Raw genomic sequence first — 27,589 nt, 5'->3', positions numbered from 1 at the left:
GGGATGTTGAGAGTTTTCAATATTTGTTCGTGAAACGTGTTCCAAAAGTACATAAGCACGCGTTTTGGTATTACACAATGTGTAATACAGCTGTATGTTTATTAAACGGGTGATCTCTTCACGGGCAAGTAATAAAAATATGTATCTAATGTAATTTCAACACCGTGCCTACATTAGCTTGTTTAAGCTGTTGCAGTAGTCATTTATTGTGATAGCTTATGTTAATCAACAGTAGTTAGTGCCGATCTGTGCATATAAACGATATCATATTTAGAACTATTTGTCCGCAGCTGTTTCAGTTTGTCGATGACCGTACACATTTTTGCGCTTGGGGAGTTAAGTAGATTCTCACTGAGTCTTCGTAGACGGTGTTATGGTAAGGAGTTGTAAAGCAAAACTGAAGCAAATGGTAGACGTTTCGAATTTGGTAAAACACACAAGCACAAATATGATACAGACAGACCAGTGAATCGTAAAAGACGACTATGAGATTCGAACCAATGAAGAAAAAATTTGCAAGATTGAGTCGTAACCTGCACAATCAATTGCTGCAACCTAGATTTGAAATTTCATTGTTTTGACCCTATATAAAACGCATTTGTCTCTATAAAACAATGAAGCTCTAGCAATCGCCACGTTACAAACACGGGGCGGGGTCTGAAAGCTCTGCATTGCGATGCTGCTCTGTGGGTGTTTGTACTAGACCGGGCTGATGCCGATTTATAGTGCTAGCTCACTGAGATACCATGCCGCAGTTTAACATGAATACCCCACTCAGACACAGTATACTGACTCCGAGCCGACCAGTCCTTGTTTTAGCCCCTTATGCCGAGCGCCAGACAGTATAACAACAAGCACCATCTTTTCACGTCTTTTGGTATGACGCGGCCGGGGATCAAACCCCGTACCTTCCGCTCTCCGGGCGGATGCTCTACCACAAGACCACGCAGGCGTCATTGAGGCATTAGTGTCCTCATCCTGTTCGAGTGGTTAAAGCGTTCACTCGTCACGCCGAAGAGCGCGGCGTTAAACAACAAACGAACAAACAAAATATACTTAAATATATTATCAACGTCATAAGGGATGTACAATAAATACGACAATGCTGTCTGTTGTTTAACGCCGCACTCAACAATATTCCAGCTACATGACGGCGGTCTGTAAATAATCGAGTCTGAACCAGACAATCTAGTGATTGATATAATTAGCATCGATCCACGCAATTGGGATCGATGACATGCATCAACCAAGTCAGCGAGCTTGACCACCCGATCCCGTTAGTCGCCTCTTACGACATCCATAGTCGCCTGTTACGGCAAGTATTGGTTGCTAAGTGTTTTTTTCAATGTTTATAGCTTTTCCAGAAATTGTGCTGTAAGTCAGTCCTGGTCCACTGTTTATGGTGTTCTCTCTTATGGTAGAGTAATAACTTGATTCTCTACAGAAGGAGTAATATGAATTTAGTTCTTTTTGCAATTATTCTTGATTTTTTTAAACCTTCATTCTATAAAAACCGACTTGAAGCTCCAAATGTTCAACTATTCTTGTTTTGGCTTGACTCTGTAATTCCTCTTCTCTGCTGACCCGCCACAGATGTCAAAGGCATCGCCCACAGTGGATGGAGCAACGTCACTTCTCCTTGGCTCAGTCCAACTACATCAATTAAAAAATGAAGATGACGGTTCAAGACTAAATGTTTTGTTCGTTTCCAAACTTACATTATGTAATGTTAAGAAACAAATACAGATAGCATTTCATTTTGTTGATATATAAGTTAGGTGTTGGAGCATAAATAAATGAAACAATCAGTTTTGTATAAAATACGACATACCTGTCTGAAGGTCTAATATTTGCAGTGCTGATGTGGCCACGCCAATCTCAACGATGGCATGGTCGATATGTCATACACGGCCTCTGCCTCTGCCTCTCGGGTGAGATTTTGGGTCCAGGACTTCCACCTTGAAATCAACATTTGTTTTTACACCATAGATATAATTCCTAAACGCAAAATGCTTCTAGTATTACTGTTTAGTAGTAACCAAAGCAATTCGTTATCATCATATATAATATAACATTTAGTATAGATTGTTCTGTTTTGAATATTCACTGTTCAGGTTATCTAAACATCATAATATACTATTCTATTATCAAATTGATATATAGATTCGAATATTACTTTATGTTATTCATATAGGCCTATTCCACCATTCATTGATTCCGTAATGTATCCAACAAATGTATTCCGTTTCATTCTCTTATTATTTTTGTATGTTTTTTTGAACAGTGTGTATTGTTTTAAACTGCTGGGCTTACTAGATACGTTCTGGCAGGGAAAATATAAACTGACGGCAAAAGCAACTTTACCGCTTTAAAAATGAAATTGCAAAAAATGTAAAAATACAAGTTTAAATTAAACCAATGTAAAACACATCGTCCAACAATGTTCTTTGCAGAAACTGATACACGTCCACGGCACGTTTTTTTTAGAAATGCGAAAAAGTGAAAAACACGAGCCGCTTGGGCAGCCGAAACTAAACGTGCAATAAGGGCATATAAATGATAAGGACGAGCGGGTCCTGGATGTGATACAGATGGGAACTTTTGGTTGCTCCCGTGTTGCTCTAACTTACCTGATGCAACGTTACACACAGACCGGACAGGCAAAGAACAGGCAGACCCAGGGTAACTACGCGCAATTAAGACTGGTACTTGCAAATTGCATATCTCCGGAATCGATTCCTGACACAAACGTCATCAGCGACGAATGCCTTAGGGCATATGGTTAGTTGACAGACAGTGGCCAGCGACTCAGGGCTCACGGCTTACAGACCTTGATGGGCCCGGACTGTACGTCGTTGGCAGCGACGTGACTGGCAGAGGGTCGTCTTCACTGTTGAAAGCCGATTCTGTCTGTTCAGAGTTGATGGAAGACAGCGTATTTACCGCCGAAGAGGAGAACGAACGGCGGCATGTTACGTTCAGGAGGTCGTGCCGTGTGGTGGAAGGGGTGTTATGGTCTGGGAAAGACGGTACATGCACAGGTAAATGTGTCAACAGAATCAGTATCAGTTCTGGAAAAGTGGAAAAGTATTGGGTAGATCGGTGAAGGGTGTGAGAGAGAAAAATGAACATTTCTTTAGAGATAATGACTGAGGAAGAGAAACATGTAGAGAAAATGGTTTTTATACAGGTGGAGATCAGACTATCAGAAGCTGTTTAATGGAGATGAGGCAAATGAGAATGAAAGCGTTGGGATGGAACTGGATGAGTGAGTGAGTATGTTTTTACGCATTTTAGCTATATTCCGGCAATACTTGTTTTTATACTGTCTTGCACTCGGCATTAAGTGGCTAAAACAAGGACTGGTCGGCTCGGAATCAGTATACTGTGTTTGAGTGGGGTATTCATGTTAAACTGCGGCATGGTATCTCAGTGGAGTAGCACTATAAATCGGCATCAGTCCGGACTAGTACAAGCAGCCACACAAACACACATACCTGCATGCACGTCGCTATATAAGTTCAATAGTCTTGTTACGTACAGAACACTGGACGTATCGTTTGAGTGATTTGATGGCTTGGAACATTCTCAAAATCTTGTTGTCTTTGCCATAACTTGTCCCTGTAAGTCAATTCCTGTGCTCTCTCGAAGTCAATAAAAGGCTTGTGAGTGATACGTACGGTAAACGGTTGAGCGCCCTCGACGAAATCCATCTGTTCTTCACCATATATATTCTTTCTCTTTGACCAAGCATAAAAATCTTCATTCAATACACAATACACAACATGATGATGTTATTCCTTGAAATCTAAGTGGGTGCCTCGGATTTGATGATGATGGTTTGGGAATCGGATTACTAATCTCCCTTGACGACATTCTTGATATGCAGGATATTGTAAAACAAACAACGCAAAGTCTTCGTAGAATCTCTGGAATAATGGGTTTCTTCAATAAAAGCAACAAAATCATTTCCGTATTCATAAGAAATCTCTGCAAAACATAGAGTCGATTGTACGATTCCGACTATATCATGAGCATGTGTTTATGAATCATTGTCAAATAGTGATGAAATTGTGATTCATATGCATAACGAAACAGAGGGGAGCGCATTTGGTGCCCATGGAGATACCTACGTCTTGCTTTAACGTCTTAACACCCAAACTTTACTTAGATGTTATCAACGAGGAAGTCAAGCATTTCACATATTGTTTTCTCAGTAAACTTCTGATGGTATTTGCTGATGGTATTGGCCTGAACCTCTGAAGATGGATATGAAATTATGTCACCACGTTTTTCAACTAACACGCAATGGATCAAGGAATGAAGTTTTTCCTTAACTTTGTCATGTGGGAAAGTGGTGTACAAAATTGAAACATCAAATGTTTGAACAGAATTGAACCACGTGGTATTAATTCCACTTGTCTCAAATACTTTCTGTGAGAAAGTCCTTCCTTGACTGTATTAAGAATTATGGTCAACAAATGAACCGGGGTTTCATCAATACCTGGTGTCATCACTGATTTTCAGTAATCCATTCATATCATTTGTACTGCTACTCTGCAACCGATTGGAATCTGTTGGAATTGTTCTGTACGTATCACCCATCCTCAGACACCATGGTAAAAGGCCTATAATTGTTATATTAAGGTTTGAGTTAACATGAAAACAGGCTTTTTAGTAGACTTATCATTATTGCTAAAATTGATTACAAACCCACAGGTATATTTTTTGCAGTTGATAAGATAAAACTATTATTCATCAAGTGACAATATTTCTATGTCCGCTTCTGCCTTGTCCTTTGACATCCGCTGTAATAGTTCTCTCAAATACAACGATCAACATATGGTTGTGACATGTTTCTCAATGTCTAATAAAGCAGAATAGCTGTCGCAGTGCATGTCACAATGACTCTCAATTGGTCGCATGGCTAACAATTGGTGGAGAAGGTAATATCGCAATGCCGAGCTTTCATACCTCCACGCCCCCATGTGTTTGTAACGTGGCGATTGCTAGTGCTTCATTGTTTTATAAAGACGAATGCGTTTTATATAGGGTCAAACATTGAAATTTCAAATCTAGGTTGCAGCAATTGATTGTGCAGGTTACGACTCAATCTTGCAACTGTTCTTCATTGGTTCGAATCTCATAGTCGTCTTTTACGATTCATTAGTCTGTCTGTATCATATTTGTGCTTGTGTGTTTTACCAAATTCGAAACGTCTACCATTGCTTCAGTTTTGCTTTACAACTCCTTACCATAACACCGTCTACGAAGACTCAGTGAGAAACTACGTAACTCCCCTAGCGCAAAAAAGTGTACGGTCATTGACGGACTAAAACAGCTGCGGACAAATAGTTCTTAATGTGACATCGTTTTATGCACAGATCGCCACTAACTACTGTTGATTATCATAAGCTATCACTCGTCACAATAAATGACTACTGCAACAGCCCAAGCAAGTTAATGTAGGCACGGTGTTGAAATTACATTCGATAAACATTTATCTGATATTCATGCGAACGTCACAGGATCTATGTTAATAGATGACATGCTCATTACGATTTTTAATGAATGTTGTAAACGTTGGAAATAGGGTATTAATTTGAACAAAACTAACATCATTCCTTATGAGTGAGTGAGTGAGTATGGTTTTACGCCGCTTTTAGCAATATTCCAGCAATATCACGGCGGGGGACACCACAAATGGGCTTCACACATTGTACCCATGTCGGGAATCGAACCCGGGTCTTCGGCGTGACGAGCCAACGCTTTAACCACTAGGCTACCCGACCGCCCCTCATTCCTTATGACCAAGCGACAAAAACTGTGATGGTGTAAATACATATATCAAAATATCGTTGAAGTGGAAGATCAGTACACAGTGTGTAATAAGGACTTTGCCCATCAACCATTATTATTATATGTTAATTTGTTTTGATTCTTTTTCACAATTTCACTACCAAATAGTACCAGGTGTTTGCGATAAGGTGAGCGTGTCCTGCCCCAATGGGGGCGCCCGTCACAAACACATGAAAAGGAATCACTATGGTTACTGATACGTCAAAATTGGAAATTGTTGTAACCCTGATCAAACAATAGTTAGCAAGAGTCATATGATGATCTTTGAAAAAGACGAAGCCTGCTTGATTCTACTTGATTAGATATTCTCCCCTTTTCGTCCAAACCTGGTATCATCACTATCTGATAGTGATTCATAAAGTACAAACTCATTACATAGGAGGAATTGTAGAATCGACTTTGCATTCAGTAGATATTTTTAATGATAATAGAAAGGTAATGTCGCTTTTATTTACAATGTGTGGTGCTCATTTGTGATGTTCCCGTTGGAATATCAGTGTTTCTAAACGCGGCCTAAAACCATACTGACTTACTCTACAAAGTAGTCTGGGAGTAGCCGGCCGCTCTGTGGTATGTTAGCTCTGGCACGCCTTGACTTCATCCAGTGTTTTAGCTGTCATGTGATCCGACAGCCAGTCAGCTTCACAGAAATCCCATTACTCATTTTATATCTGCTTAAATACACACTTCATCAAAGCTGGATTGACTCGCAGTGCAGGACGACACTATGTGCTTTGCTAACGAACGTGGTTCTTCCTGTCTATTTATCGCAAGCATCGCTTTATCTAGACGTTACAGACAAACACGATAGTCTTTTCCTATATAATGCAACTATGCTGTGTTCTTCCAGCATTCTGTCACTAACATAACGAGTGAATCCGGTGAATGAGGCTTGGCTGCCTAAAGACCATGTTACAACGTTCATGAATGACTAGTTCTCAACTCCAACGGTGCATTCTCAGATTCGTCTCGTCATAACTAGCCAGAGGTCATTGTGACTGGAGAACAGTAGCTCCAACTTGATGCAGTCCTCAAGGACTCGTAAGGCGATACTATTTTATCATCAAAATTAGTTCTGTGTGTGAGAGCCTTTGTGTATGTGACAGTTAGACACGATTTCAGGCGACCTACATAATTGCAGTGTAGTTGGCTAGCATTTCAAGAACAAAGCAATTGTAATTACTTACACAGTATGTTAATCCCAATCCCACTCTATGATGAAGCTTACAAAATAGCTAAATATTGAACAGATATTTTTCGCGGTCTTTTCTCAAACAGCGGAAGTCGAGACTTGATGTTGACGTTGGATTTGAGGGCTTTTGATCCAATAGTCATATTTTTCAAATTGAAGTACGTTCAAACAAATATCTGCTCTCCCGGTAGCATACGCCATTTTGCAAAATGTTTGTGCTTGTTGCCAAACGCCGCACAGAGCAAGACTCCTGCCACGACAATCCAGTGAAGTCATGTCTATTAAATACCTTACTAGGAGATGGCAGGCCGTCACACAGAAGCAAGGTTTGAGTTTTACTTCAGAAAGAACATGACACCACAACATATAGCGGACATGTTCGACGACTTTGCTGAGGACTACGAACAGGTAACAGAGAAATGTGCAACCGAAATAGCCACCTGCACATAAGTTATGAGATTGCTTAGAATACTTTTGGGCCAACTGTATGACCACTCTTGACTCACAAGTTACTAGACAAGGGTGACAAAACTCAAGGTCTTCGACGCATCTGTTAAACAAGCGTCGAAAAACGCAAGTTGAAATCTTTGTAGAAGGGTCATGTTCGATTGTAACTCAAAAGTTGTGTAGTGTAGACACTTACGGTTTGAACGCTGGAATGTTACTTGACATAAAGGGAAAAGTTCACTGTTGGAAAGTTGAAGTCCTCCTCTTGTGCCTTGTAGATGGTTTTTGTCACTGGGAATCTGCATGCCATGTAGTTCATGTCTAGAGATGTTGGGACTTAACACCTGTCTGGTTTATTATCTGTTATTGACTAAGGTCTTATTGAATTCTGCAGGAATATATGAACGTCGGTTTGAGAACGCATGTAGTTGTCGGAGATTTCATGGCTAAAACCATTCCAAAGGAAAGTAGACCAAAAGTGAAAATCTTGGACGTTGCTGCTGGCACAGGACTTCTTGGAAATGAGGTAAACATGTTCCATGTTAGCTGTACTGACTAATCTGGTAATAAGAAAGATCAACATGGGAAGTGATCATTTGTTTTGTTACAATCACACTTTGTCAGTTTTCTCAATGAACTATGTCCAGATGAAATAGAACTATTAGCACAGTAAAATGCCCTCCATATTCAACCATAGTAAGTTTGAAAGTTGGAACAGGCTTAAGTGTTGGTCCAGTAGATAACTGAAGTGTGAAGTACATAACCTGTATCTGAGCTTCTGCCCTTAATATTTTCCAGCTAAAGAATCGTGGCTTTACACACATCGATGCTTTGGATCCAGCCGAGAAGATGCTGAATGTGGCAAGACGTCGCAACATCTATCAACAACTCATCTGTGCATTCATGAAAAAGAACAGGAACGATACCATTGAAACAGGTGTGAAACATTAACAGCCTGGTGGTTAATTTCAATTTGGATGATGTCTGTGTTCAATATATGTCGAGATCATTGATATCATAACTACACGAATTGTAGTTTTTAAATATATGCATTCGACGTTTGTAAATAAAGTGACAAACCTTTCCCTGTTCACGGTTTTTTATTAATACTTTTTATGACTTTTTTATTGTAATGAAATGTGCTCAAATTCATTTATTCTGTGTACTTCCTCTGATTCTATGTTATATGTTGTTGTTGTCATTAAAGCTGAAATGTGGTGTTTGTTATAATTTTAGAAAGGCTCCTGTCACTTTCATGTGAACCGATTCTGTGATGCTTTGGTGATTTAAGTGCCTCCGTGGTGCAGCGTAAAAAGAAGCTGCTCGGCCTCTTCATTATAAAAAAATACGGACTGGAAATAAATGTCGGCCTGGAGTCAAACCTGCGTTCACGTCGCTAGATAAGTGCAATAATCTTGAACGCGACGTTAAACCCCATTTCACCTCACCTCACTTTGTTGCTTCAGACACAGTCTATGACTCTATGCTGAAGTATTTATGTAAAACAACATTTGATTTTCGTAAATAGTGTACTGTTATGTTCTAGATTGCTATGACAGCATTGTGGCATCGGCAGCTGTTAACGAAGGTCTAATTCCTTGTGACGCCTTTCAAGAAATGATCCGGATCGTTAAACCAGGTGAGACCGTCACAATACATAATATTCCGGAACTTAAACAAAAACAAGCTTGTAAGCTCTTAGGTTTTCAGTGTGGGAGGGTAATGGAACTGAGGGTAATGACATTTGGATGTAATCATCAATGGGCCATATCACTAATGTATCCACTCATTAATATGCTTTGTAGACACCTGTGTAAACAGAGAAAGAGTTTTATTTATTTTTTTCCATTGAAAAGAATTATCTGAAAGAGCCGAAAGTCCAATGAACATGATTCTTTTGCAACCTGAAACCAAATGTACATTAATTTTCAACAGTATTTTCAACAATAACATTGTATCAAAAAGATTATTCAACCAATCGCTCAATCGAACTCAAATTTATTGATACTCTCCAGGTGGTCGAATCATTTTCACGGTTCCAACCAAGTACATCAACAACTCCGACAACTTGCGAGACCGGTTACTTCCCCTTATATACCAGCTTGCACAAGAGGGCGTGTGGGAGGTCACCTCCGTTGCACTTGCAGATGGAGACCTTTCTAGTTTAAATGGCCCAGGGACTTTGTTTAGTTTAAAAGTTCTGGTGTCAGAAAAGACATTTTAAGTTCTAGGGAAGTAAATTCCATATTAGATATTTGTTGTTGGGCCAAAAGGTGTTTCTGTCAATATAAACAGTATTTAATATTTAACACATACATTATTTCTTGTTCATATCTTGTTTACGACTCGACCATGAAGTTCGCTTCATTGGTCACACGTATGTGTGTTTAGGATTAATGTCATCAAACCACTCAATGGTTCATTGTCACATGTCACATGGTGGGCGTTGCATCAATGACAATTTTGTTGTATGGGAATCCATCGGTCGCAAGGTTTCTGATTGGTCTACACTTGATATTGGTTGCACTGACGAGGAACATTTGAGTTTTTTGTGATTGGTTTCAAATTATTTTCAAGGTGTTTTATCCAACAAGATACGGTATACTGACTCCGAGCCGACCAGTCCTTTCTTTAGCCCATTAGGTGAGGTGAAAGAGGGTTTAACGTCGCATCCAAGATTATTGCACTTATATAGCGACGTGCATGCACGTGTGTGTGTGGCTGCTTGCACTAGTCCGGACTGATGCCGATTTATAGTGCTAGCCCACTGAGATACCATGCCGTGGTTTAACATGAATACTGACTCCGAGCCTACCAGTCCTTGTTTTAGTCCCTTAATGCCGAGCAACAGACAGGGTAACAACATATACCATCTTTTAACGTCTTTTGGTGTGACGCGGCCGGGGATCGAACCCCGGATCTTCCGCTCTCCGGGCGGACGCTCTACCACTAGACCACCGACGCGGTCCCTTTCTATAGTGAGATGAGATGAGTATATATATAATCAGACATAAGATAAGTAATGGGATTTCCGTGAAGCGGACTGGCTGATATGGTCGGATCACATGACAGATACACGCTGAATCGGGAGTGCTGGAGCTGGCTAACGAATAGAGACCGCAGATTACTCCCAAACTAGTTTATACATGATTGCATAGTAAATAGATAAGTTCTAATATCGTATATCAATGTATGTATCATATACATCTTATTCTTGTGAGTGTGGATGGTTGTGTGTATATATGTAAATATGCTCTTCGTGGGTTTCTTATTGGTCTGCGGACTGTATTGCTTCATGTTTTTTCTCCCACATTAGGCTGACAGACCGATATATAACTGAGAGTTCAAACTGACGTTTAACCAAACACACTTACTCAATGAAATTAATTGCAGGATTGCATTTTCTTAATGAAGAGGAATCATAAGAACGATGTTCGGGAAAAAGACATTTTAAGAAAATTCACTGTTATAAAATTTAATCAGATTTTTTTGTAAAACATTTTTCTTTCAGAAAATACCTTGAAAAACATTATTTTGCCTCAAAGTTTAGGAAAACAAAAACATTTCACTGCGTGTCCTGGAAACGGTTTTGTGGGACCCTCAAATTGTTTAGGATAGTCCTGACAGAGAAAAACTGTAACTTGAATAAAAAAGAAAATTGAATGGTCGTCTCCTTAATAAAACTGTATCCATTAAGTCTCTTTCAAGAAGACTGAATGTCGGCCAATCTGTCGTTACCGATGTCTTAACGCTTTACACACACGAAAACAGTACGTGACAGCCTAAGGCCAGGCCATCGTAGAGTCACAACACAAGTTATGGACCACGACCTTGTGTCCCCTGCCCTCGGGGCTCGAACTCTCACAACAAATGATTCCACAAGGAACCTCAGAGTTGCAACTGATACAAATATCAGCAACCAAACTTTAAAGGAACCGTTCCCAGAAGAGGTACCTCCGACCAAGACATCGGTTAGCCAGGCCGATTCCGCTTACCCATACCAGGGTTGCCAACTGAAGCAATGACTGGTGATATTTACGATGGTCATCTGTCGGTTTTCATGCATCAGTATAACGATGGAAGAATCGCCGACAGATGTCGCAGTGAACGCTTCCATGACGTTAACGTCAGGCACCACCATCAGTTTGGAGGTGACAGTGTTATGGCATGGGGCTGCCTTTTTACGTCATAGGAGCCGGCTTTGTCATTCACTACCGGACCTCACTCTACATCACCGCCGTTGGTAACGTCTTGAGACGTTATAATTTGAGGCTTTATCAATCACTACCGGACCTCACTCTACGTCACCGCCGCGAGTAACGTCTTGAGTCGTTACAAATTGAAGCTGAGATTTTTATAAGGAGCCTTTACTATGAGCCTAAATATATTTTTTCTAAGAAACACCTTTCAAAAATGCATTTTTTGTGGCAGACAAATTTCTAAACGAAGCGTGATATTCATTATTTCGGGGACACGACAGTATTTGGATAACATTTAGCTCATGTCTTAAACAGATAACTTGTTATGTTTTCACTCGTAGAGGCCACACAGTATCTGCCACATTCGGATATGGCGAGGTCGGATACTGCGAAAACTTGTCAACGACAACACCAAATGGAATCAAAAAGCAAAACATCGGTGTTTTTTGGCAATTACAAAAGAACTGACGCGCAAGATTTAAGATTTCCGAGAGACATTTCCTTTATTCAGCCCAAGTTCAGGCGTGAGGAACAATTTGGAAGAGTAAGTCCTATATTGTGAAATGGTACACACATAAAAAGCGACAAAATCAATCTGATTCATAAGAAATTCCGGCTATATCACGTGCATGTGTTTATGAATCACTATCAATTAGTTATGAAGCCAGGTGTTCGCGAAAAGGTGAGCATAACCAACCCCACAAGTGGCACCCGTTACAAACACATGCAAAGGCACGGTAGGGATGAACGTCAGGAAAAACGGTTTGTTAACTCAGAGCTATTCAGGGCTTCAGGAGAGACTCAGCAGAGTCTCGCAATTATCATTATATGAATGTTCAAGACAGTATCATTATCAATAATAAATTTTAAACTAATATCAGCAGTTTGGTTACAAATAATCTACTTTATATAACCGTGACGTCTAACCTCTCACTTTGTCCCAACGTGATCAATTTGAGGCGTACAGTAAACTACGGTTGTAACGAACTCAAAGGGATCACAAATTTTAGTTCGTTATAACCGTAGTTCGTTATAAGCATATATACAGCAAATAGCCGGGACCAAAAAACCAGTTCGTTATATCCGCCAGTTCGTTATAAGCGTGTTCGTTATAAACGTAGTTTACGGTACACCAATACGCCATGTCTTCACGCGAACCCCGAGTGACATCACTACTTGATAGTGATCCTTAAACACATGCTCATGATATAGTCGAAATCGTACAATCGACTCTGATTTTAGCAGCGATTTCTTAGGAATATGGAAAGGGTTTTATCGCCTCAAACCGTCAGTTCGACATTTCGGTGGTTTGGTTTTCCAAATGGATAAAATGATTGAAGGTAAATCTTAGTGAATTGAAAACTGGTTTTATTATAACTTCTTTTATAGGCATTTAGAAGTTGGAGTACTAAGTAAGGATAGGAATTTATGGATGAACAACTTCTTTATACAATTAAGAGCGACGTTTCGGTGTAGGTTCTAACACCGTTATCAAGCAAGTGATTTACAGAGTGTGGTTGGCAAGTATATATACAAGTAGGAGGCAATGTTTATACAGTAGGGTAGATATTGTTATATTGGAGTAGAGAAGCCTGTTATGTACACACAAGGGTAGTGATGACAATCATCGGCGAAGTCAGTGACATAAACAAAGGATGAAGCCAGTAATATAAATCTGTAAATCACTTGCTTGATAACGGTGTTAGAACCTACACCGAAACGTCGCTCTTAATTGTAATAAAGAAGTTGTTTATCCATAAATTCTTGTCCTTACTTGGTTTTATTATTTCAAAAATATAAAACAGTTGTGATTCATTGGGTGTGCAGTGGGATACATTAAGCCAAAAACATATATTGGGATGGCGAGTAAGATTCATTTACAGAAATTTAGCATTAGCCATTCACCGCGACTTTATTGGATTTTCTTAACATATCGAAGCATACGCCATGGCACTAAATGAATAGCGTAATTAGTTTAATTCATCACAGCTCGTACGTGTTCGATTGGGTCATGTCTGGCTGTGAGTGCTGTATTCACTAAACACTATTTTATAACAGGTGGATATTTGGTGTAACAAAGCGTCACTATGTAGTAAGAGGATTAGCGGTTACCATGTTTGTAACACCCAAACACCACCAGGCTTACCGCGTACATGTACTTCAGTCGCCAAACTATGCCTGCACACTGACAGCGACACACACACCAGGACAAGGTGAGCTAACTGTTTCAGTCTACTCTAGTATATGTATATATTCAGCAGTTAAATCAGATAAATCTAGATTTCTGCTTCTTCATTTTTTGTAACAAATGTTTTCATTAAAAACAGTTTATCGACAGGGTGGGAAGCGGGGAACCTTTCTTGTTGTTTATAATTTCCAAAATATGTAGAAACGTGTTAAGGAGGGTTCTTATATCAGGTGTGTGTGCACACAGATCTCATATTGCGGCATTTCTTGTATCCCCCTCGCTGATTGCTGGAATATTGCTAAAGGCAGCTCGAAACCGTACTCACTCACTCATACTGCGAGACACTATGCAAAGAATTGTAAAACGTCAATGCTAGAGAATAACCAGTCTCGATTATCCGCCGAAATAGATTCCAATGATTCGACATAAAAGGAAAATTAGCGGTGAAAATTAGATGAATGGATCATTGAAAATCAGTCATGACACCAGCTGTTCGTGAAAAAGGTAAGCATATCCTGCCTTACCGGTAGTACCCGTAACACATACAATTTGCTTAAAGGGGCGGTCGGGTAGCCTAGTTTGCACGCCACGCCGAAGACCCGGGTTCGATTCCCGACATGAATACAATGTGTGAAGCCCATTTCTGGTGTCCCCCGCCGTGATATTGCTGGAATATTGCTAAAAGCGGCGTAAAACCATACTCACTCACTCACTCATTTTGCTTAAAAATAAGTGCTGCCTGAAGCCGCACAGGAAAACAATATGTTTTTTGTTTCCTCTCTGAGTTTTATACAGAAACTCCATTTCATTTATGTCAGTCCTAAAACACGAATATGTGTGGTATGTTGGCCATACATGTAATAATCAGACTGTACCTTCTTTGTGTTAATATCGTAATGAAATGTCTATAGAACTTATAAATCAAATTAGATTCTTTCATGCTTGATTAGTTAGTTTATACCACATGGATATACAGCAGAGAGAAAGTTTTCAGTTGAAAGAACCTTGCATGTGTTTGTGACGGGTGGGGCAGGATACGCTCACTTTTTCGCGAACATTTGGTGTCATCACTATTTGATAGTGATTCATAAACATGATATAGTCGATATGCTCATGATATAGTCGATATGCTCATGATATAGTCGATATGCTCGTGATATAGTCGATATGCTCATGATATAGTCGATATGCTCATGATTAAGATACAATATACCTTGCTAAAACTTGTAAACTGTGCGAAAGTTGTATATACCCGCGTGTTCGTTATGTGATTCAAACACCATTTGGGGACGAACTCCCTCTATTTTGATCATTGAGAATTCTTTACTGGAAGACACACAATACTAACAGGTGACTATTACTAAAGGTACCGACCCGTGAAGATCCGGGTTCAAATAGGTCTTCAGCAACCCATACTTGCCGTAAAAGGCGACTATGCTTGTCGTAAGAGGCGGATCGATGCTCCTGATGTCAATCACTAGATTGTCTGGTCCAGACTCGATTATTTACAGGCCGCCGTCATACAGCTGGAATATTGCTGAGTGCGGCGTTAAACAACAAACAAACAAATACTAAAGGTACCAGCATATGTATCGAAACGTCGCATTGAAGGAAAAAAGGGGAAATCCATACGGCGATGTCTTCACCCATGTTTATTTGGAACACTCTTCACAACAGACGGGGGATGGGGGCACGGGTGGCCCAATCGTCTAGGGCGCCGCGATTCGCTGTGCAGAGTTGCGTGATTCGATGTGCAGAGTTGCGTCCCTTGGGCACGCCAGAAACCTATGATTGTGGGTTCGAATATCGGCTCGCGCCGATTATGTTTCTAGGTTTAAATTGTCAGCACCATATACGTGCTCGTAGGTTTCACCGAAGTGGTAAACGTCTGAGACCTGCATCACTTCGGGCTTTCCTCCCACATTAAGCTGACACGCCGTGATATAACTCACTCACAACAGACGGGTATCTACCCATGGAAAATTATCATAGTTTATTTTGCAAGTACAACTGAACGTATTTGGGTATGAAGCGACCTGGGGATGAACCACTGACCTAGGCAGTGTCCATTAGACCACGGAGGCGGTCTTTATTTGTACAATATATATCGATGGGATCCGGTGGAGTGTAATAGTGACCAATCTCGACCCAAGGGAGAAGGTATGATAGGGTAACGGTACGGCTAGATGTGGACTCCAGGTTGTCCATGGTGCTTTCCGTCAACAATCAACCACTCTAATCAGCAAGAACAACATGGCGGCATGTCACGTGATCCTACGTGGGAGAGTTTGGTGTTATACAGCCGCTCTGATATACAACATAATTGAGCATATTGCCTGCTATTGTTTATTTCGGCCATTTGATTACTTTCTACTGAATGAGTGTTGTTTTCCGCGTTAAAAGTTTGGCTTTGTAGGTACAACGAGTAAATCCTACAAATCCTGTCGTGTTGTGGCTCTCATTATAATCAGATCTGTTACTCTGAGCAATGGCACTTTCCGTTAAAAATATCCTGGCAAGTGAACTTTCTAAACAGCCAATAAGCCTGTAGGCTTCTGAATTCTCGTCCCAAGCACAAGAAGTTTGTATTATAATAATGAAATGTTAATATTAGTTTTATTATTGGAAACCCTCTCTATGATTAGAAACACTAAGAATAAACTGAATAAACAAAACAGTATGCACCTCTTGCATATATCGTGTCGTGTTTCAATTAGGAAAACAATGCATTCGGGAAATATACCTCGATACGATCTCCGTATTAATTGAAATTAAGCTATCACTACATTGAAAACACACTGTATCCCTAAATGTCTTAACTGCACGATTGTGTTCGCGGGGTCTGTTCATGTTGTGTTATATCACGTATTTAAATAGTCTATTCAATAAAATAATTTGATCTTTCCAAAGAAGTAATAAACATATTTCATTATGTCACATAAGATCACACAACATGAGCAGTACTAAAAGCAATTGTCGACGCCATGCAGATTTCAAACTGAATAATTATGGACTGTCAGACTTTCTTAAGTCAAGAACGAACTGTTTAAAAAAACACAAAGCTTGTTGAATTTTTAAAAACTCTTAAACTTAACTATTGTCTGATTTTCTTCATCCTGCCATATATTAAAACTATGCAAGGAAAATGTAAATAGTTAGGATACTTTTGAATACCTCGAAAAAAAATAACAGTTTAAAAAAAGTACCAAGTATATTGACGAGGTGGGTGTATTCGGTATTCGGACGTGAACATACATAAAGCACTGTGCATGATCCAACTCCTTGCACGAACATACTTGAGGTAAACAACAGTGATCAAAAATCGATACTGCCATGCTCCCGGTCGCCGATATCATTCATATTGTTCGTGTCTTTGTGAGAGGGCTGCCGTATCACGCTTCACAGGTTGTGTTCGGTAGGCAGATCGGGACTACCACATGGATCAACAAGCCAAAACCTGTCTACATATAGTGGTGTTGCCAAGGTACTCACCTACCGCCTCTTTTCTTTCAGTATGTAAACTGATCGGATTTGTTTTGTTATAAGTTGTATTTCGTTAGCTTTCGAAACTGAAGCATTTAATCCATGGGCGATTATGTGAAATTCCTAAATGAACCGATAGTGAATAGTTTTGCTAATGACAATTTACACTTATTCATTTACACTAGCAACGACGTTCACATTGAAAACCAAAAAAGACCCCGGAGGTTTAATATATTAGATTATATGCTTTTGAAACATAGGTGCAGGCATATATAACACACGGTTGCAACAGAACAATCAACCCACCTAATCCCACTTGTGTGTCTGGTATTGTTGAGTGTAAACTTGATAAACTTATGGCCCTTTCTACTAATATGGCGTTTTGGAAAAGTAGAGGTTATTATGCAACGCCTACCGTAATTGGTCAATCAGTATAAATAGGTAAATAGGAGACTAACTGAGAAACTTTCAGTTATCAAGATTGACACGGGTTGACCTGTAACATATCTACTAATCAAAGAATGTGCACTTGTGATATTTCTTTCTTTCAGGTGTAAATTGGTAGATGATGTTGTTTGAGGATTGTAGATTAGGGCAGTGGTTAAAGAGTTGGCCTGACACACAAAAAGTTTCTGTCGATTCCCTATGTGGACTTAATAAGTTTTTAACCAAACCGAGCAACGTGAGTCTTGAGATCATATCATTGCAAAGACCAATCATATGTGTAATGATAGTATCAAATTTAATTTGTACAAATAACAGTTCAAATATACGTAATTAAACCAGCTGTTGCGAAAGTTTATCGAGCGAATAATCTCGCCGACAGCATGCCAGAGTCAACAATCGAAGGCGTCTGAATCACCATGTCGATCACCCGGAATATAAATGATAAAGAGCAGTGTCGACACGGGTCCTTTCCTTTGGAGTGTTAATGTCAGGTTTGTCGTCCCAGTGTGCCCCTGTCCGGGAAACCCGTCATACACAGAACAACCACATAATAGACACTGATTTATGGCGAGGAAGCACATCGAAGATTTTTCTGTTGGTCAAAGTGTTAAGCTTGAAGATCAGAGAACACACGAACACGAGGCGAACATGTCGGCTGGGACAGGTCTGGGGGTGGAACTGACTGATATAACCTGAGGTAGGGCATGCTTTCTCTTTTCGCGAGCAACTGATGTCATCACTGATTTTCAGTGATCCATTCATATAAATGTCACTGAAAGTTTGTCTTTTACGCACCATGGAATCCGTTTCGTCGGATAATCGAGACTGGTTATTCTCTGGTGTTGATGTTTTATATTTAGTTAGGGAGTCTATAGGTATATTTTCATGTACTCGTGTACCTGTTCTTCACAGTCTTGACGTTTTAAGCCGTAGTTGTTGGTCATGCGTGTGTCGAGTCCCACGGGTATACGCGCCAGGCGACACAGTCCACTGGGTTGTGTTTCTACTAGCAACCCCCGAGGCGATTCTGCGGTCAAATTGGTTTGTGATACAATGACATGCAGCAACCAAGTCAGCGAGCCTGACCACCCGATCCCGATAGTCGCCTCTTACGACAAGCATGGGTTGCTGAAGACCAATTCTAACCCGGAATCTTCACGGGACTGTAATGCTTGTAGTTGTTAAGAGCCGTCAAATGACGATTGGGTGGCTAGGCTCTTGGCTGATCTTGGATGTCAAGGTACCCGGTACCCCTGGGCCCACTTGCACAAAGCGATCTTAGCGCTAAGATGATCTTAACTCCCATACTTTAACATAGGCTTACAATAGTTGTAGCGCTAAGTTCGCTTTGCGCAATAGGGCCCTGGATCGTTCCTCAGTCATCAACCAATGATTTGTCTAGTTCAGATTCCATTATCAACAATTTGTTGTGTTATAGCTTAAATATTACTGACCGTGGAATTAAACAACATTCAGTCACTCTTCTGTCGAGGTATATATTAATTAACAAAGAAGAACCCTTGCGTATTCTCGAGCAGAATAGTCCCCTAGTGAGTGAGTGACTGAGTGCATTACGGACCGCCTCCGTGGTCTAATGGTAGAGCGTCCGCCAAAAGACGCCAACCACATATACACACATAGCCCGCCTCCGTGGTCTAGTGGTAGGGCGTGCGCCCTGAGAGCGGTAATTCCGGGGCTCATACCAAAAGACTTTAAAAGATTGAACTTCTTGTTACCCTGTCTGACGCTCGGCATTAAGGGGTTAAAAGAAGGACTTGTCGGCTCGGAGTCAGTATACTGTGTCTGAGTTGGGTATTCATGTTAAACTGCGGCATGGTATCTCAGTGTGCTAGAACTACATTGTATAAATCGGCATCAGTCCGGACTAGTACAAGCAGCCACACACACACACACACACACACACACACACACACACATACACGTGCATGCACGCCGCTATATAAGTGCATTACGGTGTCTGAGGCGAATGGGCCACGGGTGCCCCAAGAACCGTACTACCCAATGATTGTCGTGAGCATCGACCTATAAGGATTATGTGTCTTGACTGCCTGTGTGACTCCCTGTAACATGGGGCGGCGTTCATACTATCAACCACTTGTCTGTGAGTCCCAGTTTTATTTATTACAGGCCGTCGAGATTTGACCTCAGCGAACAAGACACACTCACACAACAGAATATGTGTTCAATATAGAAAAATACATCCTCCTGCAAACGGTTACGTCTTCAAAACATAACTAAAAAATATCATTCAGTTCATGATAAACTTCGTTCCATGTTCAGTGAAATGCATGGCATGATAACCTTGATTTGAGATCAGAAAGTAAACACTACCCAGACAGTGTAATAATTAGTCTGTCAAGTGTGTGTATGTGTGTGTGTGTGGGGGGGGGGGGGGGGGGGGGGGGGGGGGTAGTATGGGGGGGGGGGGGGGTTGTTTAACGCCGCTTTGTAAACTATTGGGTCATATAACGACATATTAGCTTACAATTGGGAATGCTTGACGCTTACCACTTTGTTGAATCGAACCTGCAGAGATACTGACTGACAAAACCAAGGTTCATAATCGATGTGAATCTGTGTGACAGCAGATCCTGTCACAAATAGGGGATGCAACTCTGCATTGTGAATTTCGGCCTAAATACATTCAAACATGCCATTCGAAGCAACGTTTACTCACTCACTCCAACTCTGCCGTTTGAAGCAATATTTACTCAGCCATTCATTTCAACTCTGCAATGTTGACCCACCGATAACAATTCATTCCTATGCCTTTGCTTAACGCCGTTACGTGATGTGTTAATTCCAGAGGTTAAATCTTCGTTAGGCCTGCAAACAGAGGGGAATATTCCGGTGGTAATTTTAGCTCATACTTCATGGAAACACGAACATTCAATTCCTACTAACTGAACTAAACTGACTAATCTATATTCATTTACAACTAAAGGTATGAGGCGGCTTGAGGCCAGTACAAGTTTTCCTAAATTATTTGGTTTGTAGAGATTACTATATTTCCAATATATGAAATTAGTGATTCTTGTTTCAAAGTGACTATAAACCGCGGTGGCCAAGCCAAAGTCTTCTATGGCCTAGAAAGAAGAAAAAAAATAAAAGCTGGCATCAATATGCATGTACAGTAAACTACCTTTATAACGAACATGCTTATAACGAACAACGTATATAACAAATTAAAATAAGGGGTCCCCTTGAGTTCATTATAACTGTAGTTAACTGTACATGTAATAGTATCAAAGATATTCGATCAATAAATGAGGCGTCCCAGGTTTTTACTTACTGTCCAAACTGAAAAAACATTGTTGCCACAGAATCCCCATTTCAGCCCTATGTCACGCAGCACAGTCAGCTAGCAGTGCGGGTGGCTTTGTACAGAGATGGCGCATGTATAATAACGTGTATTTCTTGCTCATTGTGGTATGATTTCTTTCTTCCAGGAACTCTACCGATTCACAAACAGAAAGATGGGTATCACGTCGAGCGTTACTCACACACGTATGTACATGTACTGGTCAAATCCCCGCGGGGAATCCGTGTTAGAATGGTCCCTATTAACATACCGGTCGGGAGAGACGACTTAATGGATCGGACGGTCAAGCTCATTGACAGGTCGATAGCGTGTCATCGTAACCCTAAGGTGGGGATCGATGTTCACTAATCAATCACTGGATTGTCTGGTCCAGGCTCGATTATTCACCGACCGTCGCCCTATAGTTGGAATATTGCTGAGCGCGGCGTTCAACATACAGATAATAGCGATAATCAATATTGATTCAATGCATTAATTGATTAATCAGATATGGATTAGTACAAACGTTGAAAGCAGTCGTTCACTTTTTCATTATGGTGGACACGGATGGTTAAGTGACCCGAGAGATCCGGGTAGAGAATTGATCTTCAGCAACAGATGTTTGCCGTAAAAGGCGACTATGTTTGCCGTAAGAGGCGACAAACGGGATCGGGTGGTCAGGCTCGTCGACTTGGTTTGATGCATGTCATCGTATCCCACTTGCGTAGATCGATGCTCATGGTATCAGCCACTGGATGGGTCCGCCCAGAGTCGATTATTTACAGACCGCCGTCATATAGCTGGAATATCGCTGAGTGTGGCGTTATACAAAAAAGGAAAAGTAGTCCAAGTGTTGACATCTAAGGGAAACGACTCTGCACAGCATATTAACATAACAACGCATCAAAAACGGGAGATAACTGCTGCGAATGCTACACGAAAATGAAGATGTAACCTGTTATACCTTCCAGAGGAACCAATCCCCAGGTGGATCTACACGGTCAAGGTCAAGGACGAGTATGCCGTGGACAAGTTCGACGCCTTCTCCGAAGGAATGTCCCACGTCACCCCCACCACCATGACGAGAAGCAGGGTGAGTAGCGTCGTCCTCTCCCTCGGGGTGCTTCCAGCTTTCATCTCAATGTAACTGTAACGAGGGTGAGTGAGTGGGTTTGGGTTAACAGTATGTCAGTTTTATGAGTGAGTGAGTGAGTTGGGGTTAACGCCGCTTTTAATAGTATTCCAGTTATATCGCGGCGTGTCAGCTTAATGTGGGAGGAAAGCCCGAAGTGATGCAGGTCTCAGACGTTTACCACCTCGGTGAAACCCACGAGCACGGATATGGTGCTGACAAACCTAGAAACATAATCGGGGGAACCGGGATACGAACTCACAATCATAGGTTTCTGGCGTGACCAAGGGAAGCAACTCTGCACAGCGAATCGCGGCGCCTTAGACGACTGGGCCACCCGTGACCTCCATGTCAGTTTAATGACTGCAGCTGGATTGTGATGGAAATCCTAAAGTGATGCAGGCCTTATGTGTTTATCATTTGGTGAAACAAACCTAGAAAAATATTCAGTGCAAACCGGAATAAAAACCTACCGTCATACGTTCCTGGCACGCCCATGGGACGTAACTCTGCACGGCGAATTCAGGCGCTTAAGACGACAGAGCCACCCGTACACTCACTCTGTGTTGAAATGATTGAATTGAATTAATTGAATTAAGTTAATTTACTGAAGTATGAACTCAGAATAACATTTGTGTCTTTGGGCTTACTCTCAACATCAAGCTGCAAACCCCTAATGTAAATACAATACTGTTCAAAGCAGCTTAAAACTAACTCACTCACTCACGCGGTAGACATCTGTGCCATTCTACAACATAATTTTACGTTGAATTAGATCAAATTCAAAGAATTATTAGAAATATATACATTCAGATATATAAACAAATTACACATTTCGCAATTAACCCATGCGCTTTCAAACTCAGTCGTTAACAAATACCGTTAAATACTGCTAATCGTGTGTGCGTGTCTCTATGTGGTGAGGTGAAATCCAACGTCGCATCCAAGATGAATGCACTTATAAAGCGACGTGCTTGCACGTGTGTGTGGCTGCTTGTACTAGTCCGGACTGATGCCGAGTGTATAGTACTAGCCCACTGAGATACCAAGCCGCTGTTTAACATGAATACCCTCCCCAGACACAGTATACTGACTCCGAGCCGACCAGTCCTTGTTTTAGCCCCTTAAAGCCCCTTTAGCCCAGACAGGGTAACAAGAAGTTCAATCTTTTAAAGTCTTTTGGTATGAGCCCCGGAATTTCCGCTCTCAGGGCGCACGCCCTACCACTAGACCACGGAGGCGGGCTATGTGTGTATATGTGGTTGTATGTATGTGTGTGAGTGTGTGTATGTGTGATCGTGTGTTTATGGCATGAGGGTGCTGTTTCCATATAATTACTGGGATTAATTTCCAGATGAACGAGTTATGAGTCTTTTCCAAAAGGGGATTCCCTGACATCGCTGCTTCTTGCTATTTCAAAGACAAGTAATTCCATCGTGTTCTCTTTCTCTATACAACTATACTATATAATACCTCATACATTCGTAGCTATCTCTGACAATGCTTACAGTCGTATGTCTCTTCCAGCCCGGCAAGTTCGACACGGATGCTGCCCGCTGGAGCCGTGGTTTCACGACTGGCAAGCACGTGTTCGAGATTGTCTACCCAACAGCCCACAGGGGGTCAGAAGCACCTGTCGGCGTGGGGCTAAAATCTGCACCCCTACACAGCAAGGGGCGGGTCACTCTGATCGGCCACAACAGGGAGTCGTGGGGAATCGACCTGAGATCGAGAAGAGCCTACCACAACAACAAGGTGGTGAAGAAGTACCCCCAGTCCCAGCAGATACTCCCGGACAAGATCTTCATGTATCTTGACGTCGACTCTGGCACCCTTCAATTCGGCTCTGACGAGCGGTACTACGGGACTGCCATAACTGGCATCAGAACCGACGGGGAGCCTCTCTACCCAATGATCGGCAGCTGTCTACATGGATCCACCATCAGCATGGTGTACAGAGGGGAGGGTAGGTTGCTCTGTTATATACTCTGTTACTCAGTTTTAGAAATAATTCGTGTCAAGGGATTCTTCATCTTCCCGAGGCAAGCGTGTCCACCTGTCTATATCAAAGCCTAGTTTATACCCTTGCCAGATCAAAGCCACTTTTCTTGACTCGACCCTGGCGCCACCTCACCTAGATCACGAGTTGTGTCCCTTGTAATGAAAACGCGATCTCCTTTCAGATTGCTGTTCTTATCTCGTAAATTCACAAAGATGGCGACTACCATAGGCGACGACTTAGTCGATCAGATAACGAAAACATTCGCCATTTCATCCCTGACACAAAAACATAGGCAATCTTCGTGGGGTTAAAAGAAGAAAAAGACATATTGGTATCAACAAAGACAGGCAGCGGTAAAGCACTTTCATACGAAGGTGTACAAGTCGTGCGTGTTGTTTTTGTGAAACGTTCTCTGATTGGACTTTCGATGTGTGCGGTAGTCCAATCATATTTAGCACAGGAAACATGACTTTGGTAAAAAGGCAAGGGGACGGACGCTCTTGCCACGGGAAGATGAGGGATTTTGGACCACATGTGTTATATTTGCATGTGCAAGCATGTTTTTCACCTGCACGGAATATGTTTTAGAAAATTTAAAGGTTTTATATTTTGAGGTGATATTGCAAATGGTTCGATAACGAAATGATTTGCTGCCACATTTCTATTACAAACAACGTCCAGGAAGTAAAATGATAGGTTATATCTTGTGACATGTCGAATACTGGTCTGGTGGGTCATTTAAGCTCATTTGAATTCCTTTCGTCGTTCTTGTTTTAAGAATCAAAAATGAGTTTGGTGAAAAAAGATATATACAACAGGGGCCACTACAACATTGCAATCATAGCGCTACGATTATTTATTATTTTAACACCAATTTTAACTCTTCGTAGAGCCAGGATTGCTTTGTGCAATGGACACACAACTGTCTCTGCTATAGACGAAATTAATTAGATGAAACTGTCTGGTCTGGTACAGGTGTACACTGCCGGGCGGGAGAAAGTATTTGATTTGGATCTGACCCAAAAATTATCAAAACGTTACTTGGTTGACAAATGTTGTGAGATACTCATTGATAAGTATTATGGTTGTAATTTCCGCATCAAATATTGCACCGTCGAATAAGCATTTCTTCTTTGTTTCATTCCCCCCCCCCCCCAAAAAAAAAAAAAAAAATGGGTGAAAACTTTCTTTTGCCCAGGAGTTGGTTGTAGTATAATATTTACTTCGGAGAAAATCAACACTTACTCACCCACTCACCATGTGTTTGTAATGCACTTGTTTCACACTTTCATATACCTAACATCTGCACATCCAGGTATAGTGGTGGAGGGATACCTCAGGAAAAGGCGAAAATCACATAAAGCATTCCTCTGGACTTAAGTGTGTACCGCCTGTTTCCTGACAGTGCTTGACTTCCGGACCGATGTCACAAGACGGGCGACTTTGTTTTAGTTCTCAATGAACGATGGTTGTGACATTAGTCTTTGTGTAGAGACTGGTAGAGGACCTACGTCAGCTTCTAAGATGCTTCAAAGATGCTTGAAAGTGCCAGAAACTGACATCAAAACCGAGAAGACTGTATGTTGTACCTAGTGTTGAAACTGATATTCGTAGAACAGTCGACTATCTCAACAGATTTGTGACTTAACACATGTATCTGCAAAAACAAGAATGTGTGACAAGTTTGGATGTCAGGTTTGACAGAAACGTTCGTTCCCTACGTATACAGGGCAGGATTCTGGGCACGTTTAGATATGACGACATGCTTATAATGGTATATGTAGATACGTACCTTAACGGAAAGTAACACTGATTGCATTTGAATTTGATCCAGTATTATATTTTATTCTGCAAGCATGTTTGTGTTCTAAGTGACGTAGTCGAGCGTGAATCTTGACATAAGTGATGCGAATACGGAAAAGTAAAGAAGAAAATGCCTTGTTGGAAGCCGGTCGAGCTCTACGCATGTATTCCGCCGCCCTTCAGCTGTAATCCAGCATGGTAATGGTCATAGGCATGTCACAGTGAGTTAACATATTGACGTACAGCACGTGTATTTTGCACAATCACCTACTTATAAGTGAAACATAACTGAATATCCGTTGCTCTTCAGCAACAATGTACATGATATAACAGTTAATTGAGTTCGTTATTTAATCATGTCTGGAATATTTCTGCACACCGAGAGGTTCTGGGGTTTGTTTGTAGTGAGTGAGTGAGTTGGGTTTAACGCCGCTTTTAACAGTATTCCAGTTATATCACGGCGTGTCAGCTTAATGTGGAAGAAAAGTCCTAAGAGATGCAGGTCTCAGACGTTTACCACTTCGGTGAAACCCACGAGCACGGGTATGGTGCTGACAAACTTAGAAACATAATCGGGGCGAATCGGGATTCGAACCCACAATCATAGGTTTCTGGCGTGCCCAAGGGACGCAACTCTGCACAGCGAATCGCGGCGTCTTTGACGACTGGGCCCCGTGCCCCCGGTTTGTTTGTAACGACGTTTTTTACGCCAGCTTTTCTGTGATTCAACCATGGCTGTAACCATGGTACCTAAACCAATGCATCCCGCCTTGTTGTTACAGCTGCAGATGACCTGACAACAGTGACGACGACGACGACGGTGGTTGTGAACCAGCAGACTCAGATGCAGCCAGACCCATGCTTTCAAACTATGGCTGTCCCACCCCCTCAACCAATGGACCAGTCCCAACCCCCCGTGGAGCAGCAGCAGCAGCAGCATGCCATGCCCCCACCCCAAGAATCTACGGAGCAGCACCTACAACCCACGGCTCCACCCCAAGAATCCACGGACCAGCCTCAAGAAGACACGACCCACCCAGAGGAATCCAAGGACCAGCCTCAACAAGACACGACCCACCCTAAGGAACCCACGGACCAGCCCCCACAAGCCACTACCCAGCCACAAGAACCAACGGACCAGCCATCGGTGGCGGCTGTCCCTCCACCCAGCCCCGTATACGATGCTCCCCCACAGCCCGATATATACTCTTCTTGAGTGCATTGTGTTTGGGGGACGGGATTGTAAATAAAACAGTATCACGTAATACGTGTGGTTTTGTTATCAATGCAAAAGTGATGTTTCTTCTTTTGTCTTTAGACCATCACCAAAACCACAAGAGGTTTTCCATATATCCATAACATCGTCAAGACAAGACGTCAAATAATGTTCAAACTTGTCTAATGTGCGCTATCCTATCCGAAGCACTGGGTGATCATGCGCTGTCCTACCCGTAGCACTGGGTGATCATGCGTTATCCTACCGGAAGCACTTGGTGATCATGCGCTGTCCTACCG

General features: G+C 41.6%; 2 protein-coding genes across 3 annotated transcripts; both read left to right on the top strand.

Annotated features, from left to right (window-relative positions):
- Positions 1-7,334: 7,334 nt before the first annotated feature.
- Positions 7,335-9,722, top strand: LOC124134724 (demethylmenaquinone methyltransferase-like). Its single transcript, XM_046499768.2, has 5 exons — positions 7,335-7,459; positions 7,893-8,024; positions 8,297-8,435; positions 9,045-9,137; positions 9,514-9,722. Exons 1-5 carry the CDS (start codon positions 7,352-7,354, stop codon positions 9,720-9,722), a joined length of 681 nt encoding a protein of 226 aa, XP_046355724.2. The 5' UTR covers positions 7,335-7,351.
- A 4,095-nt stretch (positions 9,723-13,817) lies between these two features.
- On the top strand, positions 13,818-27,330 carry LOC124134676. Of its 2 annotated transcripts, none has more exons than XM_046499626.2 (5): positions 13,818-13,910; positions 21,286-21,343; positions 22,109-22,230; positions 23,797-24,235; positions 26,857-27,330. In XM_046499626.2, exons 2-5 carry the CDS (start codon positions 21,313-21,315, stop codon positions 27,288-27,290), a joined length of 1,026 nt encoding a protein of 341 aa, XP_046355582.2. In that variant the 5' UTR covers positions 13,818-13,910; positions 21,286-21,312; the 3' UTR covers positions 27,291-27,330. The 2 variants fall into 2 exon arrangements, with proteins under 2 accessions (XP_046355582.2, XP_046355583.2); XM_046499627.2 differs by lacking the exon at positions 13,818-13,910 and adding an exon at positions 18,274-18,512.
- Positions 27,331-27,589: the final 259 nt, after the last annotated feature.

Source organism: Haliotis rufescens, unplaced genomic scaffold, assembly GCF_023055435.1.
Source record: "Haliotis rufescens isolate VD_foot unplaced genomic scaffold, xgHalRufe1.0.p SCAF_4, whole genome shotgun sequence".
NCBI classification, from domain to species: Eukaryota; Metazoa; Mollusca; class Gastropoda; order Lepetellida; family Haliotidae; genus Haliotis; species Haliotis rufescens.
This window is presented reverse-complemented; position numbering and strand designations above follow the sequence as displayed.

Bases quoted from the DNA above. Each gene is read 5' to 3' on its own strand.
- LOC124134724 (XM_046499768.2), top strand. From the start codon at position 7,352: ATGGCAGGCCGTCACACAGAAGCAAGGTTTGAGTTTTACTTCAGAAAG. The intron at 8,025-8,296 runs GTAAACATGTTC...AATATTTTCCAG, and splicing joins CAGGACTTCTTGGAAATGAG to CTAAAGAATCGTGGCTTTAC. The intron at 9,138-9,513 runs GTGAGACCGTCA...GATACTCTCCAG, and splicing joins GATCCGGATCGTTAAACCAG to GTGGTCGAATCATTTTCACG.
- LOC124134676 (XM_046499626.2), top strand. From the start codon at position 21,313: ATGGGTATCACGTCGAGCGTTACTCACACAC. The intron at 21,344-22,108 runs GTATGTACATGT...TATACCTTCCAG, and splicing joins GTCGAGCGTTACTCACACAC to AGGAACCAATCCCCAGGTGG. The intron at 24,236-26,856 runs GTAGGTTGCTCT...TTGTTGTTACAG, and splicing joins CATGGTGTACAGAGGGGAGG to CTGCAGATGACCTGACAACA.